Source organism: Rhineura floridana, chromosome 6, assembly GCF_030035675.1.
Source record: "Rhineura floridana isolate rRhiFlo1 chromosome 6, rRhiFlo1.hap2, whole genome shotgun sequence".
NCBI classification, from domain to species: domain Eukaryota; kingdom Metazoa; phylum Chordata; class Lepidosauria; order Squamata; family Rhineuridae; genus Rhineura; species Rhineura floridana.
The window spans coordinates 137,971,976-137,998,921 of NC_084485.1; the positions used below are offsets into that span (position 1 = coordinate 137,971,976).

The 26,946-nt window shown below is 40.4% G+C and overlaps 1 protein-coding gene across 5 annotated transcripts in view; it reads right to left on the reverse strand.

The window, feature by feature from the left end:
- The window catches only part of PTPRC (protein tyrosine phosphatase receptor type C), a 144,330-nt gene that overhangs the window by 70,766 nt on the left and 46,618 nt on the right, over window positions 1-26,946 (reverse strand). For 3 of the 5 annotated variants that reach the window (XM_061633942.1, XM_061633940.1, XM_061633943.1), the window contains 4 exons: window positions 13,142-13,171; window positions 10,243-10,452; window positions 6,185-6,313; window positions 3,316-3,414 (listed from right to left, as the gene is read on the reverse strand). In XM_061633942.1, the coding sequence (XP_061489926.1) occupies window positions 3,316-3,414; window positions 6,185-6,313; window positions 10,243-10,452; window positions 13,142-13,171 (468 nt within the window). The remainder of the gene's footprint in view (window positions 1-3,315; window positions 3,415-6,184; window positions 6,314-10,242; window positions 10,453-13,141; window positions 13,172-26,946) is intronic. The other 2 variants (XM_061633944.1, XM_061633945.1) reach the window with 2 other exon arrangements.

Consider the following 26,946-nt stretch of genomic DNA (forward strand, 5'->3'; position numbering starts at 1 on the left):
AATAAACAATGCCTTATGCAAGAGCATCTGAATTCTCTCGCTAACGCTTAAGCTTCAAAATAAGTTTATTTGCACTGTATATGCCATGACAGCTGCACCTTCCGAAGGCTCTATAGGAATAAGGGCCTTCTCCGAGATCCCCTACCATCTGAAGAACAGGAAGTGATTACTGAGGAGAGGGCCCTTTCAGTGGTGGTGCCCTAACTCTGGAACATTCACCATGGACCCACTCTAATATTTTTCTTGTGCTAGGTGAAAATCTTTTTATATGTCCAATGGTTTTTTACTCTTCTTGCTATGTTTTATTCTGTTTTATATATTATTTTGATCCTGCTTTTACAGATTTGCTGTTTTTACCTTATTTTATGGATTAGTTATTTTGTGGAGTTTTAAATATTTTACTATTGGCTGTCCTGACAATGTGCTTGAAGGGCAAGGCATAAATCTTAATAATAAATAAATATGTAAATAAAACTATCTAGTGATAGAGTCACAGGAACTGGGTCTACTCTGATGCCTATATGGACTACTAGCTCCACATATAGTGATTAACAGCTATACCAGGATTGGGATTGAGAGGCTGAGAAATAAGGCATTCTCCCAATGCAACGGTAGCCCATTCCACTCCTGTACAATGTATATTGAAAGACTTTGCAGTCATCTTGGAGGCATAATCCCCATCACAGGGACACACTGCAAATGCATAGGCTGGAGAGGGGGGCTGAAAGTGTCCATTGGATTTCACTTCAAGTGCCAAGAAGACTAACCTTGCCTGATCTTGCCAAAAGCAACATACCATCATGTTTAGGGATGGGTGAAAATATCTATTTCAGTTTTTCTCAGTTTCTCATTTTTCCAGTCTTCAGTTCTCCACATTTCGGCAACACTTTACTATTTTAAGGCCTTATGAAGATCCATCAGAATTTTTGTGTGTAATATACACATTTTTGAATACAATTTTACCTAATATACACATTTTTGCAAAGCATATAATGCATTTTTGTATGATTTTCACCAATATAGGCATTTATATGCACACCTTACCCCAGTATATGCATTTTGTACAATTACTTAGCAGAGAACTGCATTGCAAAATTCAGAGAAGTGTGAATTTCAAAGGATGGCTGTGTTTCAGTTTGTGTATTGTTTTGGAAAGTATGAATTGGGTAAGCTCACTTTAATTTGAAATGCAAACTGAATCAAATTTCTTCCCATCCCTAATCGTGATACAAAATAAATACAACCAAGTAACATACTATATCATTGATTGATAAAGTTACTTAAAGTTACTAATGCTGGATTCCAATGCATGCTTACCCAGTGGGACTTCTTGGTAAACATGCATGTTTATGCTGCATATTATCATACTTGTCCAGAATAAAGTCAAATCTTAGGTCACTATCAAATAGCTAAGCATGTTTTACAATAGTAGTAATTTCCCATCAAAACTTTCAGTTTACAAGCCCTAACCATAAAAGCTGATTTTATTATCTGAGAGTTTTCTGTTTTCTAGTAAACTATTCCCAGATGATGGATTCTGACATATTGTAAATTCTTTGTTTTCACTGATAAGCTATTTCAGTTTTTGCAACAGTCAGTAAAGTCTCAGTTTAATTTTTTGGCTTGTCAAATAGCCAAGCATTCTTTGATTATGTTTATTACCTCTTCTCACTATTTTCTGATCTCAGGCCAGGGATATTGAAATTGTCTATATTTACTGATGAAAAAAATTCCATTTTCTGTATGTGACAATTGTTTGACTTATTACTCAAACCTTCTTGATAAAAAAAAAACTGCTTGTGGTATATTGTGACGCTCTGAGGTTTGTGGCATTCATTCCATCACCATGTACTCTTCTTTACATTTTTCTGCATCCTATTCTTTGACTTGGGGATGGATGAATCAGTTGATTTACGGTTCTTGTTGCTTTCACTTGTATTTAACCTTAAGTCTGTTCTGTCCTGGCTCCACTGGCAAGCAAGTAACTGGTAAAGTCCAAGATATACTAATTATATCAGTTCTGATAGATGAGATGGTTCTTAACCATTACAAATGTTTCTATTGCTTTTGATCCCACTTAATGTTTTGGTTAACCTGAAGATCATTTTTCCAAAGAACACCTTCAGATTTAGCCAATGACTACGTTCCTTATAAGATATTATGTTTCAGGGGATCCCACACTTCAAAACACTTAATTACATTTATACCCAATCTTTCTTCCATGACGGAACTCAACATTACAAAAATAGGGTTCTTAGGTGATCTTCCATCCAGGCAGTGACCAAACTGAAATCCAGACCTCCTTAGCTTCAGCAAGGTTGCTGCACTGTGGGTTGTATTCAATGCAGCATGAGCAGAGTTTTGCTTGCATAATGGGACTTCAGTTTTCTCTTTCCCCCGCACACCTCCAAAATCTGCTCCAGGGGGTCTTACAATGTTCCAGGGTTAATTTTGAAGGTGCAAGGGGGGGCTGGAGGAAACAGGGAAGAGGAAGTTCCGTTACACACACAAAGTCTGTTTTGCAAGTGGAGCTGCAGCACTGGGTACGGCCCCATACCTACAATTTAGTTAACTGAAATATTTCTATACCGCCATTCAGCAGAGATTCTTGGTTGGTTTGCAGTTTATCAATTTATCAAATTCATTTTCTGCATTTAATCCATTACTTCTGATTTGATTTCATTCATTTTCTATCCAGTCATCTTGCTCTACACTTTGATGATTACCAGAACATTCTTTAATATGTAACAGGAGCTTTTAAAAATAATGACCTTTAAAATATAATTTTGATATTATTGTAAAATTGTGAATATTCATATCATCTCTAACGCCAATCACTGTTACAATTTCATTTCAAAACAACTGGTGATCAAGTTCTACTCCTGCTGAAATTGTATGACATTAAAAGAAAATGAGATGTGATTATGGATTGAGCATTTAAAAGTGCTATCTATGGAGAAAATCACCTAAATTAAATTGATAACTTGCTTAAAGGTAGGCAAGTTCTAATCTCTGTTTCAGTGCATTCTTATATAATTGGAATAGTAACATGTAATAATTAATTATTATTATTAAGTAAAAGATACCAATTTAGATAAACCAATATCCCACTTCCCACATGGCAGATGTGAGTCCTGGTTCTTAAACCAAATTCTTGGGCTGGATTCAGAATTAAGAAGCAGCTCCTACACAACTCCTACTCATTTCAATAGTGCATGCACAGGGAAAAAAATTGCCAAAGGAATTTGGATTTCATTCAAAGATTTGCATGCATGCCATGATAAGATTGCTCTTAAATGTGTGCAGGTTTGTCACCTATTGAACCAGAGGTGGTGTCTGCGGGAGCTTGAGAGATGCTTGTTGGAGTGTCAGTGGATGATGAAATGTGATGCATGGTAGAATCATCCCGACCATCTGCCAGGGAATAAACAGAAGGTTAGCATTATATTGAGGATTTACTGATACCATATCCTAGTGAATGGCAACAATCTTGAAGCAGAGATGCAGATTGAGAAAACGTGTTACTTTTCCTGTTAAAAAAGAGAAAACTAGACTTCTTCATATGCATTTAAAATGCAATCCTATACACACTTATCTGAGAATAAGCCCCACTGAAGGTAATGGGCCTTACTTCTAAGGATGCTTGCACAGAATTGTGCTGTAACACTGTGTTCCTATTCATATCAACTCTGAAATAAGTGCCATTGAGTTCAGTAGGACCTACTCCAGGGGACCGATGAGTGAATCTGTCAATTTCAGTTTCTCTCTGTTTCTCTTTTTTCCAATCTTAAAGTCAGTTCTCCACATTTCCACATAAATTTGCAAACTTATTTTTAAAAAGGCCTCATGAAAATTCATCAACATTTATATGCAATTTTCCTTAATATCCACATTTTGCAAGGCAATTCCCCCTAATAGAATGCTTTTTTGTAGGTTATTTTCACTAATATATGCATTTATATGCACACTTTACTCTAGTATCATTTTGTTATGTCATTTGTTGACCTGGGCTCCTTTTGGGAAGAAGGCGGGATGTACATTTAATAAATAAACAAATACATAATATATACATTTTTGTGCACCTTACTTGGCTGGGGAACTGCATTGCAAAATGTGGTAAAGTGCAGGATTCGAAGGATGGCAGTGTTTTGGTTCACACATTAGTTCAGAAAGTGTGAATTAGGTAAATTTGCCTTGAACCGAATTTCTCCCCCTTCTCTGTTCTCAGGCAAGTGTGTACCAGACTGCAGACATACTAGGGATGGTAGAACACCTCAGCTATCTACAAAATATTTCACTGAAATATATAAGCAACGTTTCCCTCCTTCCCTATTCTGTGCACAGCATCTTCAGTTCCAAAGGCTGGGACAGCTGGGGCAAATTTTGGTTCTGCTTCCTTTTTGTAGAGAGCTCATTGGCTTGTTCAACACAATATGTATTCTTATCAAATCAATTAAAATTGAGAAAAATGGTCTGTATTCTAAATGATTGTAAAATACTGGAAGACACATCTTGTCCCTGATTTATTCAAAACCTTAACATCAATACAAACATATTATTAATTAGAAACTGCCAAAACGGCCATAGTCTCTTCTGTTAACTGGGGTGGGAGGTGTAACTCTTACTATTTTGCCCAAGTATAGCAAGTACATTATTTATTACCCGAGTACACACTATTAAACACTGAGTTCAACTTGGACATTTTAAAAAGCCCTTAGTAATACGTCTATTCATTGGTATGAAACCGTTCTTTGGTTCAAAGCACCTAGACTTTTGAGTCACAAACCTCCAGGAAAAATTCTGCACAAGCAACACTGGTATATATTTTAAAGTCTATTTTTAAGATATTTTAGAAGGTTTTTAGTGTTTTTGTTTGCTGCCCTGGGCTCCTGCTAGGAGGAAGGGCGGGATATAAATTTAATAAATAATAATAATATATTTAGTTAATTATTTCATTTAAAGTACTTCCTGCCATTCTCTGTATACAAAGCAGGAGGTGCAAAGCATTTCGCAGAGGAGATGTTCTCTGTGTGTTATGTCCTTGCTTATTAAAAAATAAGATTATGATTGACATTTTGGAGTTTTAATATTTAAAATGCATTTATTTAAGTCATTTATATACCGATTAATTACTCACATTTCTAAGAGTTGTACACTAAAACAAATCTGGACACAGAATTTCTTTCAAGAATAAATTTACACATTCATGACAAAGTAGAATAGCTGAAGCTTTTCCTGGCATGGAGATAAAGTAATCTGAAAGCCAAAAAAAACCCCACTATATACAAGTAACTTGTTTCCCAATTCTCCTTTTCACTGGATCCTAGCTTTCAGTAAACTGATTTATTTGGGAAGCAAGTGGCTGGCAAATCCCATTTGGATAACGTATCAAGGAACAGAAATAACTAGTGAGAATTATTCTGTGTTTGGAAGATGTGATTGTAAAACTTGGTCCTCCACCTATAAACCAATTAGGTGTGTCCACATGCCAAGCTATAAACTATGACTTACTATGAACAAGCAATATGCTGAATCGCTCCTATGTCACTCCTCCCTTCTTCAACCTGGGAGCAACACATCACAAGCTTTGACTTAAAATAATGTGTAAACCAGTGCTCATGGTGTGCTTCCAAACAAACCGTGATGTTTAGCCAAGGCTTGTTCTTGGCTGATCAATCACAGTTTGCTTGGCGGAACATCATAGTAAGCCACTGTTCATGACTTCTGGCTTGATGAAGGAACATGAGCAATGGAAGTGATTCAGCCGTGCACACTAGCATACTGGTCATTCATGCAAAGCCATGGTTTATGGCTGACAGTGATGTCCAAATGCGGCCATTATGAAGGACATGTCTTGGAAATATTGAGTTGGCAGTGGCTTGATACTTTGAAACCACAGAAGTGCATCCTCCAATGATAGCACAACCTTAGCATGAAATTAAAATCTCATAGAATTACAGATTTGGAAGGAACTTCAAATATCACCTAGTACAGTAACTCCCTGCCGATGTGGTAAATCCAGTGCTACATTATCCCTAAGAGGTGGCCGTCTAGCCTCTGAATAAAAACCTCAAGCAGAATGCATAAGAATTCTGATCATACTTAGCCATCTCACAAATATACATGCCCAGCAGTCAACACATCCCCATTGCTCTGGAGCACTGTAAGGAACAACACAGCAAACCTGGTGGTGCATGCATGGCGGTGGAGGGAGAGAGTGAAGGATGGGCAGCAGTGCTGCTGAATGTCTGAATGCTGGAAGAGTGTGAGTCCTTGTGAGGGAGGGAGGATGAGTTGCTTGTTGGAACAGGCTCTGTAGTAACAAAAGTGCAATCATCTTATTACCACTGTTATGATGCAACAGCCAAACATGCACAGCCAACGAGCCAACGAGTGAAAGAAGGAAGAGAGAACAGTGTTCGTTTTTTTTTACAATAATTTTTATTCAAATTTTCATAAAACATACAAAACAAAATCATAAAACATTCAAAGACAAAAAACAAAACAAAACAAAAATGATTAAACAAAAAAAATAAAAAAATGTTGACTTCCCATTTGTCGCAGATCAAATCAGTTATAGGTCTACAATATATAACAATCCTGTCTCTTAAATTATATTATAAAATCACTTTCCTCCAGTAGTTATCTTAATTAATCATCAAATCTCATAAACATTACTTTATTCTTTCCACAAAAAGTCAAAGAGAAGTTTCAATTCTTTAAGAAATATATCTATCAATTTTTCTCCTAATAAACATATCGATTAATCCATCTCGTTAATAATAATAATAATCTTATTGTCATAACCATAGTCCAAATAAACATATCGATTAATCCATCTCATCAAAATCTGTTAGGTCCAATAATTTCAATAGCCATTATTCCATTATCCATATTAATTCCATCTTCCATCTTCAATAGTCCTGTTAAGTCCAGTAATTTCAGTGTCTAATCTTCCATTATCAGTATTCCATAATAATCTTGCTGTCATAACCATAGTCATATAATAAGAGTCTGATGGGAATTTCCTCTATCCCAAATATTTTCTTGCCATCAATTCTGAATAAGTTGCTGAAATATTGTTGTAAAGTCATATCTCTGTTCTTCTTTTTTACAAAATGCACTGGCTCATCTCTTGAGAGTTTTTCCATTGTCACATGGCTGCAGTTAATTCCATAGATTTTCTCTATATCAAGCTCCATCACGTCATTCCAGTCCAGAAGATTATCCAAGCCATTGATAACTTTATCTCTAATATCTTCATTAATTTCTTCAGAGATAATGTTAAATTCCAAACAGTAGATTTTATTTCTAATATCCATAAACTCCAGATCTTTTTCCAATTCCACATTTGTTCCAATCTCCAGGGCTTGTATCTTCCCTTTATTTTTTCTTTTCTCATCTCTGATCTCATTCTCCTCTCTCACAGGATCCCCTATTTCTTTAAGCTCCTGCGTCATTTTGCTCAGTTCAATTTTCAGCTCCTTACTGCCCTGTCGCAGGGTTTGTTTCGTTATCTCAATCTCATCCATTATTTTCTGAAACATAATTACTTCCAGATTCTCAGCCACTTTCTTGATTGCCATTTTTAAAACCACGAAAACAAAACAAAACAAAAATAAAGAAGAACCACTTCTTATTTCAGCAACAATTGGGTTAATATTCCAGGCTTGATGACATCACAGTATAAACAGAGCAGCCTGCCTTATCTGTCTATGTTCAAGAATACAAAACAAATTTAGTTCCCAGCATCAAAGCAGTTAGTGGCGTCGTGAAGAAGCAGATTCGTCAAAATAAAATAGACCAAAAAGAGAATAGTCCCAGACAATATAATGTTCCTCGGAATAGAAATCCCTCTTCTGTTTATATCTTTAGAACGCACTTCCAGGACAGCTTTTTGCAATAGAAACAGAGATAAGCTGTTAATTTCGTGAATAACAGAGAAGAGTTATAGCTCACCCAGAAGTTCTTTAAAGCTGATTCATTTGACAAATCTCTTTTTGCTGCAACAATTTAAACCAAGTAAAAAAAATAATAGAAAGAAGGGTGCTTGCCTGTTAGTCCGGAGAGAACAGTGTTCCTGATCTATTGAAAATCCTTCTGAACCTATTTCTGTGGCAGTACTGTAACATGTCAAGCAGCATGGAAAGAACAGGGGCTGTATCCAGTGCCACAGCTCCACTCAGGCAACAGACTTCCATGCACGCAATGGAACTTCCTCTCCTTCGCCTCTCCCCTCTGACCCATCTCCTGTGCCTTCAATATCAGCCCCTGAAGGTTGGAGGACCATCCAGAGCAGTTTTTGGGTGGCTTGTGGGGGGGGGGAGGAGAGGAAAGGAAGTCCTATTTTGCTAATGTAATTTGGCTCATGCTGCATTGTATATGACCCTAGGATTTGAGTGCATTGTAAAGGTATTTCATGAACGAATATACTCAATTCACATTAACAGAAACATAGGAAACTGCCTTATCCTGAGCGAAACCTTTGGCCCATCTAGCTCAGTATTTTCTACACTGACTGGCAGCAGCTCTTCAGGGCTTCAGACAGTTTTTTTCAGACCCTTCTTGGAGACGTAGGGGATTGAACATGGGACTTTCTGCATACAAAGCAGATGCAGTTCCACTACACTGTAGCACTTTCCCATTTTCAGGATTCTGTGAATTGGTCTTTCACATTCATGGGACCATACCCTTCCTTCTTCAGGTCTCCCAGCTTCCTGTCTCAGGGCTCAGTAGATTCTCAAGGCTGGATAAACTGCTTTAATATTTTTGTTCAACTGCAGTGGTAGTCTTGAGCCATGACTCTTCAAGGAGCTTCAGTGTACCATGCTGGCATTTTTGAAGCCTGTTCATTCTTTCCTTCACAGTTACTACTACTCAAACACCACAGTATCTAAGGCTGCCAACTGACCAGAAAACAACAACAAACCAACCTGTCCTTGTGTCTTTGACAGCATTGTGATTTGCAAGGCAGAGGGATCCCAGATATTTTTGTGTCATAAAAACAAGCATTGTCAGCCACTAATTACAGCAAATCAAGCTGTTGTTAAAGACTCAGGAACAAAAACTGGCCACTCTAATGGCATCATGGGACCAATTCATGCATTATACCTATATGCTGTGGTTGCCACCAGGAGAATCAACTGCATGGACTGCCCAGGTGGTTAAGGCTGATTCTAACCATTCTAGGGGAAAACCCAGCCTAGTGTTATAATTGGCCAGTTCACATGGGTGTCCCTTCATACTTGTAGCTAGATAAGCAGAGAAGTGTCATAATGGGATTCAGGTTCTCAGTGTGAGCTAGGAATGGAACAATCTGTCAATCTGGGTTCTCCCCTTTTCTCATTTTTCTAATCTTAAATCTGGTTCTCCATATTTCAGTGGCAATTTGCCATTTTTTAAAAAAAAATCCTAATGAAAATAGAATTCATAATTTTAATGCAAATTTCTTCTAGGAAATACATTTTGTATGCAGTTTTGACTAATGTACACATTTCTGCAAGCAATTTATGCTAATATAATGTATTTTTGTATGTTATTTTCAGAGCTTGGAAAAGTTACTTTTTTGAACTACAACTCCCATCAGCCCAATCCAGTGGCCATGCTGGCTGGGGCTGATGAGAGTTGTAGTTTAAAAACGTAACTTTTCCAAGCTCTGGTTATTTTCACCCACACATTTATTGTTAGCACACTTTCCCTTAACATATGCATTTCTGCAAATATTGCTTGGTTGGAGAACTGCATAGCAAAATTTGGATAAGTGCAAATTTCAAAGGATGGCTGGGTTTCGGTTCTCACATCGTTTCGGAAAATCCAAATTTGATAAATCCAGCTTTAAATGAGAACTGAATTGAATTTCTCCCCCATGTGTGACCAATGCCACAAGGATGAGTGAAGTGGAGCCAGCTTCAGTCTTGCTAATGTACAGATGTTTGCTGTCTTCAGCAGCTATCCATGTGTACATCTTACACCTCACAAAAGTGGCTGGCTTCATTTTACACTGAAATACACAGAGACATTCCATCAACCACCCAATCTGCTTCCGTGCCTTGACTGTAGAGTTGGTCACTCACCACCCATTGCCTGCTGCCTTGCATTGCATCATCACATAACTAGTGATATGCAAGTAACGCTTCTAGCCACTCAGCAATTATTTAAATTTTGCTAAAAAGCTTCCCCATCACCACTATTCCCTCGGCAGAATCTGGTGTAATCTCTATTAGAAAACTCTCCAAATCAAACCTGTGATGGCGATGGAAGCAGGAGTAGCAGGAGAAGTAGGAACGGCTTGGCTAACAGACATTTCTTTAGCATTAGAGGTCTGGTAAGTGGGGAACATTGTTTCATTGCTTGCAGAGCCAGGGTTTGCTTCAGGGATGCTTGCAGGTGAGGATGGAGTGGAGTGTGAAGGTATGAAAGAAGGGCCAGGAGCTGGAAAGAGACTTGATTTTCCTATGATGAGCAGTTGAGGACAGGGGGAAAGACAACACAACAGCCATGTTATACAGCAGAGTTTGTGGTACTATGACATGACAAGACATCACCAATTTGTTTAACCAGGACAAATTAAAATGATCACTGTGCTTTCAGTGGGCCTGCCTTTCCACCATTAGCAATAACATCCATGTATTGTAGTGGTGGAAGTGCCATAAATGGAATATCTGATGTCTCTTTATTATCCCAAAATCAGCTGTGTGGGTGGATAGTGTTGTTTGTATCTGATCTTTGGTTTGTGGGGAGGGGATGTCCAACCCTTTGCCCTTGCACCATGGTTCTAATCCAAATTGCTTTCCCAAAGCCACTAGTAGCCACCGAAAGGAAAGCTCAGACGCTTAAGCTCTTAACATTTCCCTCTCCATGGATAATAACAGCTGGGGATGAGGGTTAAGAAAGAGAATCAGCATAGGGACAAAGGCTTAGACAGCCCCTTTCAAATCTAGGTCTTTGTGCTGCATTTTAGAAACAGATAAGATATAGGAGTTCCTGTTTAAAAACTTCCACGTCATGTATAGTTCAACCCAAGGTTTACAAAATCCCTAGCTTCAGGAATCATAGAGCCTGGACTAGGAACCTCATGTTGGAGGTTGGCACCTACCCTTGTAAGCCCTCAGAGCATCTTCAGGCACAGAAGAGAATAGGAAAGGGTAACATTATCCCCTGGATGGGCAGTTAGTATGAAGCCCTATTCCAGGGACGGGGAACCTGTGGCCTTCCAGATATTGTTGGATTCCAACTCTCATCAGCTTCAGTCAGCATGGCCCATGGTTATGGATGCTAGGAGTCATAGTCCAGCAACATCTGGAGGGCCACAGGCTCCTCACCCCTGCCCTATTCAGAAATTCAGTACCAAATGACAAGGGGAAGAGCAGAGCCACACTTGCTGGCTCTACCTCCTCAGTCATGTCCCCATCACCCGGTCTTATGCCCTCAAGGCACTGGAGGATGAAGACATGCAATGGGATGCCTGCACAAGTACAACAGGCTCCTCAGAGCAGACCTTCTTCTCTAACACATAATAGCCTACAAAACCAGGATGTGATGGAGGGGGTGGAGTTAGCTAGTGCATCCCATTGAAACCCCTCATGTAACATCAATCATGTGTGGACATACCTGCCTATGATGTGTGAAGTTTCTGAATAGGCCAAACCTAGTGCGAGTAAACAAGGAACATGGCCTTTTACCTTTGCCTGCTGGGACAAGCTTGTAACACTGATTTCTGGGATTTTCACTCTCCAGAAAAATCCTGGACTGCCTGTAGTTTTGTCCAGCAATAGCATTCAAAAAATGTCACTAGCCTTTTTCATCATACATACCTATTGCAATTTGTGGCACATGGGTGTTCCAAAAGAAAATAAAAAGCCCAAATTTTCCATTTTACCAAACTTTACCTGCCTTGCTGACTGGTGGCAATTCTTATTTGCCAAACACTATCAGGCAAGTGGCTGTTTGGAAACCTGGTAAATTTCTTGCTGCTGAGTATATGCTAGATTCTGAATGGAACATAGAAGAAGTGATGTGAGCCTTCCCAAGGGCTTTGCAACTGTCAACCATAGACTAAGGTTGTGCCCTTGTATTCTTTGTTAGTTAAACCAGAACAATTTCCATTCTGAGGTTCTATACACGCTACTAACATTATCACAGATTTAGAACAGGGGGGAAATTTCTTCCCTGATAAAATGCATTGTATCCAGAACAGGGCACCTGTTTGTTTGCTTGTTTGCTTGTTTGTTTGACTGATGGAATGATTAGTTATTTTAATACTTTTAATTCTGCAGCTTGCTTTCAAAAAGTTTCCTGAAAGTTGAACTAGATTTTTGAAATAAAATAAGATTGGCTTTACCTATCAACATGAAAGGGGAGAAATCCTTTCTTAAATTACTGAAATCCATGGGACCCAAGTTAGTGATTCATTTAAGTCCCCTTAATTTCAATAGGTTTACTCTAAGCATGATTACGACAGACAGCCAACCCTGTATTTGTGATTACAAAAAGTGATAAAAAGCAATTGAGTCACAATCAATCCAATCAAAAAGTGGTCCTCAGGCCTGGGGAGCAGGTAAAAGGTAAGATGGGAGACAGAATACCCAGCAGTGTTGTACAAAGAGTGGGGCAAGGAATTATTAATGCTTGATATACAGTGAAGATATAAAAAGAGTGAATAATAGCACAGTAAAATTGACAATGATTGGTTGCATTGGTAACAAAACTGCATTCCTTTTGAGTAAATTTGGTAAATCTTCCATAGGAATCTCTTGTTCATTCTATATAAATCCACATCTATAATTTTCATTATGTGTAAGATGTAACTGAACCAAATCCACATGTGATGTACATTCCAAGTATCTGCCTTAGAAAACAAGGAGCTGATTCAGTCTTTCATCACTTACTTATTTTCCTCCCTACCACTACACAGACACACACAGACACAGATACACAGACACACAGAGAGAGACACAACTGTTTTGAACACAAGATTCTCTTTCTGCCAAGCAGCTGCCCTCCCCACCATGACACAGGCACATTCTGAACATAGTCTACTCTGTAAAAGCTTCATGTGGATATTGTCATGGAACTGGATCATATGCCCCATACAAAGCAAATAGTTAACAGAAATGTAATTAAATAAAAAGTATTTTCTTACCATCAGTAAGAGTTGTTGATGCTGTTGGAACTAGAAAGAAAGGAAATAATGGAAACATTAGTCTGAGACACAATTTCTTGATTTTCTCCCACAAGGGGCTTTGGTATTCTTAAGTGTATTTTAGAAAGCGTATTTTATAAAGCCAGGAAAAGGTGTGGCAGTATTTTTAAAACATTTTTCATTTTAAAACACATACTCAAACCAGCATGGCTGCATAGAGTTCTCAGGGTCCCTGGCAATATACTATAAACAACGATAATACAAGGCTATGGTCTGAAGGCACATGAGGCCACTCCCTTGCTGAAGCTAAGCAGGCCATGGTCAGGACAGTGCCTGGATGGGAGACCGTCTGAGAACCACATGTATGCTGCATCGGGTTTCTCTGAAGAAAGGAACGTAAGAAAGAAAGGAAGAAGATGAAAACAAGACCTAGGGATGTTTTTGAACAATCTTCAATGCATGACAACAGAGACCATTCTGGAGATAACTGAGGAATGTATTACAGTCATAGTGATGAAACAAGAACAGGTTAAATGCACTCCTGACCACAGCAGTCATCTGAGTTTCCATCATGATTTAATTATTTCAGGTTGGAGTTCATTTCTAATTTACTTAGAGGAAAGTAAAGGTCTCTGAAAACTGGTTCAGATTCATTTGGACTCTCTACATCCACAGCAGACCCATGTGAATCCAGAAAGGCAGACCTTTGTGAATTTATGCAGGTTTCTGTCTTTCCCACTTGATTTACATAGTTAGAATAGTTAAGCTGGACAAGAAGCATCATGGTATTCCACAGGACAGCTTTAAACAGGGGATAAACACCTGATGTTAATGATTGTTCATTAAAAAGCATTCCGGAAATGACAGGAAAAAGGACTTGGCTAGTAAGGGACTGGTAAACTAGTGTTCAAAATAAAATGTATACTTTCAGCCACACTTGGGCAACTGGAAAGCTTCTTTGTTTCATTACATTTTTGGGATTTAATGAAAACGAATGATCAGCAAGTCAAAAGGTTTTAGTAAATCAAAATGTACTGATGGTGGTTCAGGAGAGGGGAAATATAATATATAATAAAATTGGATAGAATCACCATGGGAAAGAGCTGTTTTTTTTTTACTAGTTGTGAGGTTTTAGCCATGAAAGCTGAATGGTTACTAAAGACAGCCACACTTATTTTGTGCTGCCTGTCCTCGTTCTTGCAGGTCTTCAGGGCAACATTACAGTGTCTGTGATCCTTCCGTCTCCTCTTCCTTCAAACTCTGCAGTATAATAGTAATGCACAGAAAGTTCAGCAAGAAATCAGTAGATGGCACCATAACACTATCAAACTGTGTGCAGTAAATATCTGCTTCATTGTTAACATGGGAATGGTGAGTCACCAAGCCAACTGAAGAAGAGAGGTCCCATTTAAAAGAGCACAAATTAGAAAATCATAGGGCATCTGATCATTTATCTATCTCTTCCTTTCTATTCATATTCCACAGATGTTCAAGGAAGCTTACATCATTATCTCTTCTAAAGTACGAGCGGTAAAGGAACAGCAGCATTTACACAATCCAATGCCATGTATATCAGAGTGCTGGACTAGAACTGGGGAGATCTGGAATCAGATCTCCACTCGTCCATGAAACTCAAAGGGTGACCTTGGGCCAGTCATATCTCTCAGCCTAACCTACCTCAGCCTAACCTACCTTTAGTATGGGGATAAAATGGAGAGGGGAAGGGAAAACCATGTAAGCCATCACATAGATGATAAAAATTAATAGAATGAGATGAAATTGTTTGTTATTAGCAGGGGCGTCACTACTGCGGAGGTGCGGAGGGTGCGGGCTGCACCCGGGTGACACCCTGAGGGGGGTGACACCCAGAGCCGCCCCGCCCTGAGCCATTGCCCAGCAAAGGAGCCGAAAAGCGCTCCGGGTCGGCGCAGCCAACTCCTCCTTGGAGGTGGGCGGGCGAGACGGAAAGCAGGCGCCCGCTCGCTGGCAGTGAAGCCGGCACAGGCCTTCCACCGCCAGCTTGGAGCGCATGCATGCATGCGGGAGGGTGCACACCGGAGGTCCGCACCCCCCCACACTCCCGCTAGTGACGCCGCTGGTTATTAGTATACTGCTAAAGCTTCCTGTGGCTATATGGTAGTGGTGGTGTTTTATTGTTCCGTTTTTATAGTATGATACTTTGCTTTTGCTTTTAATATTGTTGTAAGTTGCTTGGAGCCCTTTGGGTATCAATCAATGAATAAATCTAATAAATAACAATAATTATAATAATAATAATGCCATCTCGACTTCTTTGGAGGAAAGGCAGGATATAAATGTGATAAATAAAATAAAATCATAAAGAATGGGATCCTTCCAAAAATTTCCTCCTGGCTATAAATCTAGGTCTGCAGAAACTATAAGGGAACACACAGAACCAGCCGTGGTGTTTAGGATACATTTGGAAAGGGAGAAGCCCACAATACATGGTGCTGAAATGCTAAACATCCAGCTTTATGAGCAAGGAATACTGAGAAGAAGCCAAGCAAACCCAGAGCGTTGAATGCAGCACAATGCCTGACAGCCTAGGGATAGAAGAGGAATCCGTTTTTAAAAGGTTTATGCATGGACTTTGGTGGTTCCGACCTGATTGAGCTTTGCTTGCATTAGACCATCTCTTCTATTGAGAGACTGCTTATGTCCAAGCTGCTCATGCATTGCCTAACTAATTATACGCAAAAAAGGATATTATATGCTTAGTACATATAAAGAAGCTAAGCCCCAGTGTACTAGATTTCTACCGTATAATAAGTATATTAATACATACATACTTTTATTTGGTTACGTGGTTTGTTGGATGTATTTATTTATGCTCTGGTTACTTTAAGAGACCTGGCGGTATATGTTATAACACTATATGTATATTCTATTCATGCATATAATAATGTGTATAATATGCAATAATTGTTTGTATTTTCAGCAGAACTTGCAGGTAGGGGGAGGAAACTTACTTCTCATTGAGATTTATTTATTTATGTATTAAATTTATATCCTGCCCTGATTCCCAAAAGGAGTCCAGAGATTAAGCAGCAAGACAGAAATTAGGGGGGAAATTCATGCAGATGAGCTCAGCATTGAGATTTTCAGAAAATTCCATCTCTACTGGCAACAATTCAAGATCAGAACAACAAGAAAAGTCACATTAAGTTATATAGACGAGTAAAGTGTGATTTGGCACAGAATAGGCGGTGGAAATTTGCCAATATGCTTAGCCCTCATTCATACACAGACGATTGCTGCTGAGGTAGAGAATATCCAGCATATCTAGCTTACACACACATACACACACACGATATTCACCACCAGTTCTCATTTCAAACACACATCCCCACTCCTGAATTCTAGAAATCAGAGCTTGGAAGATTACTTTTAAAAAGTAATAAATTACAGTTACAGTTACATGGCCCAAAAAAGTAGTAATTACTGTTACAATTGCAATTGCTCTGAAAGTAACTGATTACGTTACTTTTCCTCCAAAGTAATCACTATAATTACATTTCAATTACTTTTTAAAAAAAACACCTACAAGGTGCTGGCCTTGGCTGCTGCACATCTAAGTAGCCTAAAACAACATTAAAAATAAACAAACACATACAGAGGTAGCAGAATAATTGTTTTGTCCATAAGATAGCAATGGTGGTCTCTCCGCTGGTAAGGGTGGTGGGGAGGGAGGCTGAGGCCACTACTCAGATCTTTGCACGTCAAACCAAGTGCAACCCCCCCTCAGCCAGCCAACATAATATCTCTCACTTAACCACCTCCCAGACCCTGCCCTGCCACCAACTAAGGGACACTCACTCAAGCAAACATTTTCCCCTGAGATGCAAAAAAGTTAAAATACTGCAAATGCAACACAGTAGCCAGAGAGGGTGGCGGAGGCCGCTTTGTGTGCCAAGTGCAAACACAATATTCACATACACACACGTGTCATCTTTCATCTCCACAGTTCTTTATCTCCATTCTGCTGCTGCCTCCTTCTTCTCCTTTATCCATGTTCTTGACCTCCGGATCCTTTTCCCCTCCACTCCATTCTTCACCACCACTATCCATTTTTTTAAATAACTGTTTTCTCCACTCCACCCCGTCTCACTCTACGCCTCCTCCCTCGTCGCCTCCTACCCATCCACAGAGCATGAGGAAAGAGAGGCACTGCGCAGAAGCCCAGTTTGAGGCACATGATTTTTATCCACAAATAAGAGGAGCAGAAGACTTCCCCTGCTTCCCCCCCCCAAGTAATGCCCCAAAGTAATTCTGGAAATGTTACAATTACTCCACAAAAGTAGTAAAATTACTCCTAGTTCTATTACAATCAAAATGTAAAGGAATTGCCCACTCGTTACTCAAAAAAGTAATGAATTACAAGTAATTCGTTACTTGTAACTAGTTACTTCCAAGCTCTGCTAGAAATGCAGCACCTCCACAACTATGTCCACAAACCTCTCACTCGTTTCATTTCTTTAGTTTTCAATATCGGGCTACATTTTGTAGCATTTCTATAACATTCAAATCAAAAGTCCAAAGATGATCCCTCTTCTCGGCAAGAAACTCTGCACATACTCTGAAGTCCAAACAAGGCACATCCCAGGCTTCTACTGCACTGCTAAAGCACAGAACTGGAAGCAGTAGAAATATGCTGGGAAACTATATTTAGGGCAGGACAGCCAGGGGCAGTAGCATCTCACTTGGGGATGCATGAGGAGTGTGCCAGGCAACTTGGGACAGCCTAACATCTGAAATGCTGTGTAAGAAGAAAGCCAGCAAGGTGGTTCTGATGAGTTCTTGCTTCTGCAAAGAGGTCAAGCAGAATGGCAGATTTCTGCCACCTTCAATGAGGCATACCTATTGATAACTAGATCCTATTACGTAATTAGTATTCTTGACTGAATTTTCATGCTATTTTTAAATATTATATTGCTTTGATTCATCTGTGTAAGTATTGCAATGTGTGTATGTGTGTGTTTTGGTGATATATATTAATGCTGTTTACTGCTTTGGGGACCTTTGAGCCAAAAAACGGCATATAAATAAACTATACCAATTTATTTATAACATTTATATCCCTTCAGGGGCTTTTGACAGAAAAGAAATGTTAATAGAATAAATTGCAATCAACTAGGGAAGTGCTTGAATTTTACAAAATTCAAAATTGACACTGGATATCCTATTTATTTGTGTGGTTTTTTGTCATCACTGATTGGGTTTTTTTCTAGCAGTTTTCTGTGGCTGAAGTGGATTTTTTTTTAAAAAAACAAACCTCAGAAATATTAATATTGATATTTTTCACAAAATATCAAGAAAGTATCAATATTAATATTGATATTTCCCTCAAAATATTAATATTGATGTTCCATTTAAAATATTGATATTGTTTAAAATCTATGAAAAATCTTTTTTAAAAAAATTAAAAAGACAGATATTAATATCGATATTTTGGTAAGGAAAAAAACCAAATTGGCGTTTATAGCAAATAGCAAACATTGACCCCTGATGAAACAGCATCGGAAGCGTGACGGAGCAAAAATCGAACCAGCACCAAATACTCCCTACAATCAACAAAACAGAACACAATCAACAGGACAGTAAGGTGAGAGTGCTTGCTCAGCAGCCATGGGCCTGTCAAAGGGGGGTGCTTTTTGCATCCTCCTTGAAAAGCTACAAGCAAAGAGGAGTTAGGAAATTAATCAGGGAAGTCATTCCACATTGTGGAACCCACAGCCTTGGAGCAACTGCAGTAAAGATCCTGCTCCTTGCCACAGTTGTCCTTCCAAAGCAGAGACTGCCCCACAAAATGCAAACAGGCACAGGACCTTTATGGAATGCCCTCTCCAGAAAAGCTTGCCTGGCACTCACTTTATGAATATTTAGCTGCCAGGTGAAGAGCATTTTATTCTTCTGGGTATTTAAATTTACAAGCACCATATATATTTTGTATGTATTTTAAATTTAACCAATTTCTTTTCCCCTTGTTGGTTGTAAATAGAGTTTAGGCTGATTTCTTTATAACAAGAAGCACTCTGTTTCAAACTAATTTTATCATTTCTAAATCGGCATTATTTCTAACTGCTAGCATTTGTTAATTTTAGGGAAATCTGTGCCCTCTTTTCTACTGATGCATTTCCTCTTTTTTTGCAATGAGTATGTGGCCACCCTACACACAAGTGGTGGCATGCAGCTGCTATATGCAATGGTGGGCATTTGGATAGCACCAGCGCTTGGATGTTTTTTATTTCAATTATGTTTTTAAGATGCTTATGTTTTTTCATTCTTTTTTTACTCTTGTTTTAAATCGCTTTGGGCCTTTTTGCTGTGGGAATTGATACCCAAAATCAGTAAGCCTTCTGGGGGGCCTAAAGTGATTTTTGGTGGCCATGGTAAATAATCCCTGGAAATCTCTCAAAATCAAGTAACAAGGGTTGTTTGATTTTGTTCAAGATATATCTGCTATGCACACAGTGGGAATTAATCTTGAAACCAAAATATCACTGGACTTAAGTACCTTTAAGTATCTGTGCTGTTGCATCAACCTTTGAGCCCATCATAATGCCCAAGTGCCAGTGACTCAGTGTGCAACAGCCTTCAAGTGAGGGCTGGGCAACTTGTAACGCACCAAGCCAACATAAGAACATAAGAAGAGCCTGCTGGATCAGGCCAGTGGCCCATCTAGTCCAGCATCCTGTTCTCACAGTGGCCAACCAGGTGCCTGGGGGAAGCCCGCAAGCAGGACCCGAGTGCAAGAACACTCTCCCCTCCTGAGGCTTCCGGCAACTGGTTTTCAGAAGCATGCTGCCTCTGACTAGGGTGGCAGAGCACAGCCATCACAGCTAGTAGCCATTGATAGCCCTGTCCTCCATGAATTTGTCTAATCTTCTTTTAAAGCCATCCAAGCTGGTGGCCATTACTGCATCTTGTGGGAGCAAATTCCATAGTTTAACTATGCGCTGAGTAAAGAAGTACTTCCTTTTGTCTGTCCTGAATCTTCCAACATTCAGCTTCTTTGAATGTCCACGAGTTCTAGTATTATGAGAGAGGGAGAATAACTTTTCTCTATCCACTTTCTCAATGCCATGCATAATTTTATACACTTCTATCATGTCTCCTCTGACCCGCCTTTTCTCTAAACTAAAAAGGCCCAAATGCTGCAACCTTTCCTCGTAAGGGAGTCGCTCCATCCCCTTGATCATTCTGGTTGCCCTCTTCTGAACCTTTTCCAACTCTATAATATCCTTTTTGAGATGAGGCGACCAGAACTGTACACAGTATTCCAAATGCGGCCGCACCATAGATTTATACAACGGCATTATGATATCAGCTGTTTTATTTTCAATACCTTTCCTAATTATCGCTAGCATGGAATTTGCCTTTTTCACAGCTGCTGCACACTGGGTCGACATTTTCATCGTGCTGTCCACTACAACCCCGAGGTCTCTCTCCTGGTCGGTCACCGCCAGTTCAGACCCCATGAGCGTATATGTGAAATTCAGATTTTTTGCTCCAATATGCATAATTTTACACTTGTTTATATTGAATTGCATTTGCCATTTTTCTGCCCATTCACTTAGTTTGGAGAGGTCTTTTTGGAGCTCTTCGCAATCCCTTTTTGTTTTAACAACCCTGAACAATTTAGTGTCATCAGCAAACTTGGCCACTTCACTGCTCACTCCTAATTCTAGGTCATTAATGAACAAGTTGAAAAGTACAGGTCCCAATACCGATCCTTGAGGGACTCCACTTTCTACAGCCCTCCATTGGGAGAACTGTCCGTTTATTCCTACTCTCTGCTTTCTGCTTCTTAACCAATTCCTTATCCACAAGAGGACCTCTCCTCTTATTCCATGACTGCTAAGCTTCCTCAGAAGTCTTTGGTGAGGTACTTGTCAAACGTGTTTTGAAAGTCTAAGTACACTATGTCCACTGGATCACCTCTATCTATATGCTTGTTGACACTCTCAAAGAATTCTAATAGGTTACTGAGACAGGACTTTCCCTTGCAGAAGCCATGCTGGCTCTGCTTCAGCAAGGCTTGTTCTTCTATGTGCTTAGTTAATCTAGCTTTAATAATACTTTCTACCAGTTTTCCAGGGACAGAAGTTAAGCTAACTGGCCTGTAATTTCCGGGATCCCCTCTGGATCCCTTTTTGAAGATTGGCGTTACATTTGCCACTTTCCAGTCCTCAGGCACGGAGGAGGACCCGAGGGACAAGTTACATATTTTAGTTAGCAGATCAGCAATTTCACATTTGAGTTCTTTGAGAACTCTCAGGTGGATGCCATCCGGGCCCGGTGATTTGTCAGTTTTAATATTGTCCATTAAGCTTAGAACTTCCTCTCTCGTTACCACTATTTGTCTCAGTTTCTCAGAATCCCTTCCTGCAAATGTTAGTTCAGGTTCAGGGATCTGCCCTATATCTTCCACTGTGAAGACAGATGCAAAGAATTCATTTAGCTTCTCTGCAATCTCCTTATCGTTCTTTAGTACACCTTTGACTCCCTTATCATCCAAGGGTCCAATCGTCTCCCTAGATGGTCTCCTGCTTTGAATGTATTTATAGAATTTTTTGTTGTTGGTTTTTATGTTCTTAGCAATGTGCTCCTCAAATTCTTTTTTAGCATCCCTTATTGTCTTCTTGCATTTCTTTTGCCAGAGTTTGTGTTCTTTTTTATTTTCTTCATTCGGCCAAGACTTCCATTTTCTGAAGGAAGACTTTTTGCCTCTAAGAGCTTCCTTGACTTTGCTCGTTAACCATGCTGGCATCTTCTTGGCCCTGGCGGTACCTTTTCTGATCTGCGGTATGCACTCCAGTTGAGCTTCTAATATAGTGTTTTTAAACAACTTCCAAGCATTTTCGAGTGATGTGACCCTCTGGACTTGGTTTTTCAGCTTTCTTTTTACTAATCCCCTCATTTTTGTGAAGTTTCCTCTTTTGAAGTCAAATGTGACCGTGTTGGATTTTCTTGGCAATTGGCCAGTTACATGTATGTTTAATTTAATAGCACTGTGGTCACTGCTCCCAATCGGTTCAACAACACTTACATCTACACCAGGTCCCGGTCCCCACTGAGGATTAAGTCCAGGGTTGCCGTCCCTCTGGTCGGTTCCATGACCAACTGGTCTAGGGAATAGTCATTTAGAATATCTAGAAACTTTGCTTCTTTGTCATGACTGGAACACATATGCAGCCAGTCTATGTCCGGGTAGTTGAAGTCACCCATTACTACCACATTTCCTAGTTTGGATGCTTCCTCAATTTCATATCTCATCTCAAGGTCTCCCTGAGCATTTTGATCAGGGGGACAATAGATCGTTCCCAGTATTAAGTCCCTCCTGGGGCATGGTATCACCACCCACAACGATTCTGTGGAGGAGTCTGCCTCTTTTGGGGTTTCGAGCTTGCTGGATTCAATGCCTTCTTTCACGTATAGAGCGACTCCGCCACCAATACGTCCTTCCCTGTCCTTCCGATATAGTTTATATCCAGGGATAACCGTATCCCACTGGTTTTCTCCATTCCACCAGGTCTCCGTTATGCTCACTATATCAATGCTCTCCTCTAAGACCAAGCACTCCAGTTCTCCCATCTTGGTTCGCAGGCTCCTAGCATTAGCGTACAGGCACTTGTAAGCAGTGTCTCTCTTCAAGTGTCTTTGGCACTTGTGGTTAGGCCTGTGGTAATTTTGCTCTTCTGAATTTATATCCTGTGCCCCTGCTCTCACAATGCCTACTTCTAGGCCTACCCCTTTTAAAATTTCATCATTTCTTTGGTTTTTATCCCAGGGGGGAGGTTTATTCCGAACCGGACCTTTCTCAGCTCCTGTCGGGTTTCCCCCCTCAGTCAGTTTAAAAGCTGCTCTGCTACCTTTTTAATTTTAAGTGCCAGCAGTCTGGTTCCATTCTGGTTCAAGTGGAGCCCGTCCCTTTTGTACAGGCCCGGCTTGTCCCAAAATGTTCCCCAGTGCCTAACAAATCCAAACCCTTCCACCCGACACCATCGTCTCATCCACGCATTAAGACTGCGAAGCTGGGCCTGTCTGGCTGGTCCTGCGCGTGGAACCGGTAGCATTTCAGAAAAAGCCACCTTGGAGGTCCTGGCTTTCAGCATCCTACCTAGCAACCTAAATTTTGCTTCCAGGACCTCACGGCTGCATTTCCCCATGTCGTTGGTGCCAACGTGCACCATGACCACTGAGTCCTTCCCAGCACTGTCTACCAAACAATCTAAATGACGGGCGATATCCGCAACCTTCGCACCAGACAGGCAAAACACCTTGCGGTCTACACGCCCATCACACACCCCACTGTCTATGTTCCTAATGATCGAATCACCCACTACAAGGATCCCTCCACCCCCTGGAGATATATCCTCGGCACGAGAGGATAGCTGCTCATCCCCCAAGGAATGGGTCCCTTCTAAGGGATCGTTTCCCTCTTCCTCAGCTGGATGCTCTCCTTCCCCGAGACCATCGTTCTCCATGATAGCAGGAGAGCTATCATCGTTGGAGTGGGACACAGCTATAACGTCCCTGAAGGCCTCCTCCACACACCTCTCTGCCTCTCTCAGCTTTTCCAGGTCCGCCACCTTGGCCTCAAGGAAATGAAGTCGTTCCCGGAGAGCCAGGAGCTCTAGCCTGTCAGCCCTGTATTGTGGCCTCAGCCTGTCAGGCGCTCGACAACCCTGCTATTTCAGCAGGTTTGGGGAGGCAGCACAAACAAGCTCCCCCTCCCGCACATGACAGCCTGTATTTGGCTTTGAGGTGCAGGCCTGCCTTTAGTGTTTATTTGGTAGCTCAGCAAGCCCTTCTGCTAGGCCATCTAACAGGGTTTATTTTGGGAACTGAAAATATATGTCTGCTGCAACTCTGTATGCATTGTTCCCCATTATCTGATCCTTAGTAGCCTTACAGCAGGTATCTCAAGCAATCAGCATAGTGGCAGCGAATGACTCCTTCATGACACATTTGCGGTTTGGCTTTGCCGACTTCTGTTGTTCAGAAGCCTGAATAAAAAAGGAAGAGAGTGTGCAGCGCACTGTGGTTTAGACAGCAAGTTCTTCTCCGCGGCGAAACTCAGTTTCCATAGCACCAGCATGTTAAAGGCATCGGCCCACTCTGAGTGCTAAACCACAACTTCTCCAGGGCAGTTGTGAGCTTCCTGATTCAAACTCTGCTACAAAAATATGCACACCCATATTATGTTTAGTTGTACCACAGGCGGCAGTAAGTTGCCCTGTTAGTCCCAGCCAGCAATGAGAGTTGATATAAACCAGACTTCAGCTGCACATTTAACAGCTCCTCGGGATATTTACATGAGCTGTTCAACATATGAGGAGGATACTAATATGAGGAGACTGCAGTGACTATTTAGGGCAGCGGCAGAATGTTCTGCTCCCAGTAAACTATGATCATGGCTGGAAAATGCTGCTGAGCTTTTCTCATATGCCACACTAGTATTTGGATGACTGAAGCACACTTTGTTCTGGATTAAATTTAAGGGGCAGATCCCTCACCCTTCGTTTAGTTATTTATGTAGACCAAGGGCAGGGATCCTCAGGCCTCCAAGCATCTCTATCTGGCCCTCATGACACTAACCATGCCACACACCCTTTCCCTAGGCCATGCGCCTCACCAGCCCTGCCTCCCACTCTCCTTGAGGGTTTTGCCTGTCTGGAATATGTCCTTGAACATTGGTAATGCTACTTACTTGCCTGGATGAAGGATAGAAAGAGATCTGTGGGCATATGTAGAAACTGGCCTACTGTACAAAGGTAAAATTTAAATGTATTGCACCACCCACTTTTGCTTCTGGCCCCACCCACCATGAGGATGTGACACCCAAAAAGTTTGCCCAGAAGGAAACACAGCTCTCAGACTGAAAGAGGTTCCTCCCTCCTCATGCTTTTGTGAGGGGAGGTAATAGAGACCACACAGGCTAGCCCTTCTCCCCCACTGATGACACATGCATCTGCACCCCCCTCCATCCAATGGGCTGTATGTGTACTGATGTATGTGTATACGGCTCCTGTATGCTGTGTGGGGATAGCAAAGCACATGTAGAATGCAGAATGATCGGTTTTATATTGTCTCTGACAAAGATTTCAATCAAAACACATTGGAATGAGTGAATTACAATTTGATGCACCATAGAGGTTCTCCTTCCTTGGAAACCAACCACGTATAACCAACTTTCAGATATTACTTGTATAGTATGGGACTCACAAAAGCACAAAAGCAGCAAGCAGATGGCAAATGTAACATAAGACATGGTCCTCAAGGAAAATCTATTTCATCTCTTCTGCCTTCAGGCTGGCTCAAAGATAATGAAGGTGAAAGAACCTTAAAGTCTTAACTACTCAGTAGAGCAGCCTTCCTCAACCTAGGGCTGTCCAGATGTTTTGGACTACAGCTCCCATCAGCCCTAGCCAGCTTAGGAGGAGCTACAGCTGAGCATTGCTTCCCCATGTGTGTCAGATGACCAAAACAAAAATGTGAATGAGATGATCAGAAGCAAGCCCATTGTAAGCAACACTTCAATCTAAGCAATGACTTAAATCTAGTCATTTGTGGCAAGTCACATGATTTGTGAAAAAAATAATGAGAAAAATAATTCTATGCTAAATTGTCTCAACTGAATCAGGAATGAGGCTGAAAAGGGAGAAACATAGGACTGGTCACTTATGTTGACTGAGACAGGGAAAATATTGTTATTATGCGATTCTGAGGTTACTATTTGTGAGACTCTAAAGGTTAATGTGTGAAATTGATCTTCATGGATTGATTAACCTTTCTATTCCTTCTTCCCTAAGAAAAATGAAAGGAATCAAATTTGATATTATGTAAAGCACAGTGGTGGATCATGAATAGTCCTAATGAGAAGGAGGGGGACTTTTCAGGGCTTCATTTAAAAGCAAAAAAATGCATTTGAAGTCAGTGGCAATTGGCTGCACATTTCTGTTTCAATTTCTTCATGATAAATTCTCATAACTGATGGGAGCTAAAACTATGAGATATGGAGCTTTGGAAATATTGACAGGAAATCTAGCCTGTATCTTAGTAAGTTTAATGTAATTTTAGTAATTACAGTTGTATATGAATCTGCCTGACAGTATGAACTAACACAATGTCCATCATTTTGAGTGGTGTAGGAGGAAATTCTGAAGTGCAGCCATTCTTCATGACAACCCCCATAGCCACACCCCTTCTAAGGGTATACAGCAAACATGAATTTTTGACCAGTGCAGACATAGCCAAGCTAGCTATTCCTTATTCCCCACTCCTGCTTAACATCCAGTCCGATGATGTTCTGGTGGACCCAAAAGCTTACTGACTAATTTTTGTGGCATTTTGGTTAATCATATTAAAGGAACTTTGGAACTTTTCAAAGTAAGTTGGCAATTAATATTATCTGCCATGCATGATAATGTCACCTACCTCTTCCTCTGCTTAGCTTACTTGATAGGTTAAAAGCTTATTCACTTGACTCAAAGAGGATTGGCAAACAGCATCCCAGGAAATGACATCATTGCGCCTGCTGTGAAATAAGTGGTGGTGCTCCACCCCGGCATATCCCTGCTCTTCTACATCACTGGTGGGGTGGAGTTGCATGGCTTTTATATGACGGGATCTCCTAGAGAGGCTGCAGAAGGTCTTTGTATGATCTGCACAAAGACATATCACATCCTGCAGTAGATTCTCTCATTCATATGAGCTGGGCCAACCAACATCAGGTATAGAAGGCACATTTTGCTCTTATTTTACACCACTTTCCCAGAGTA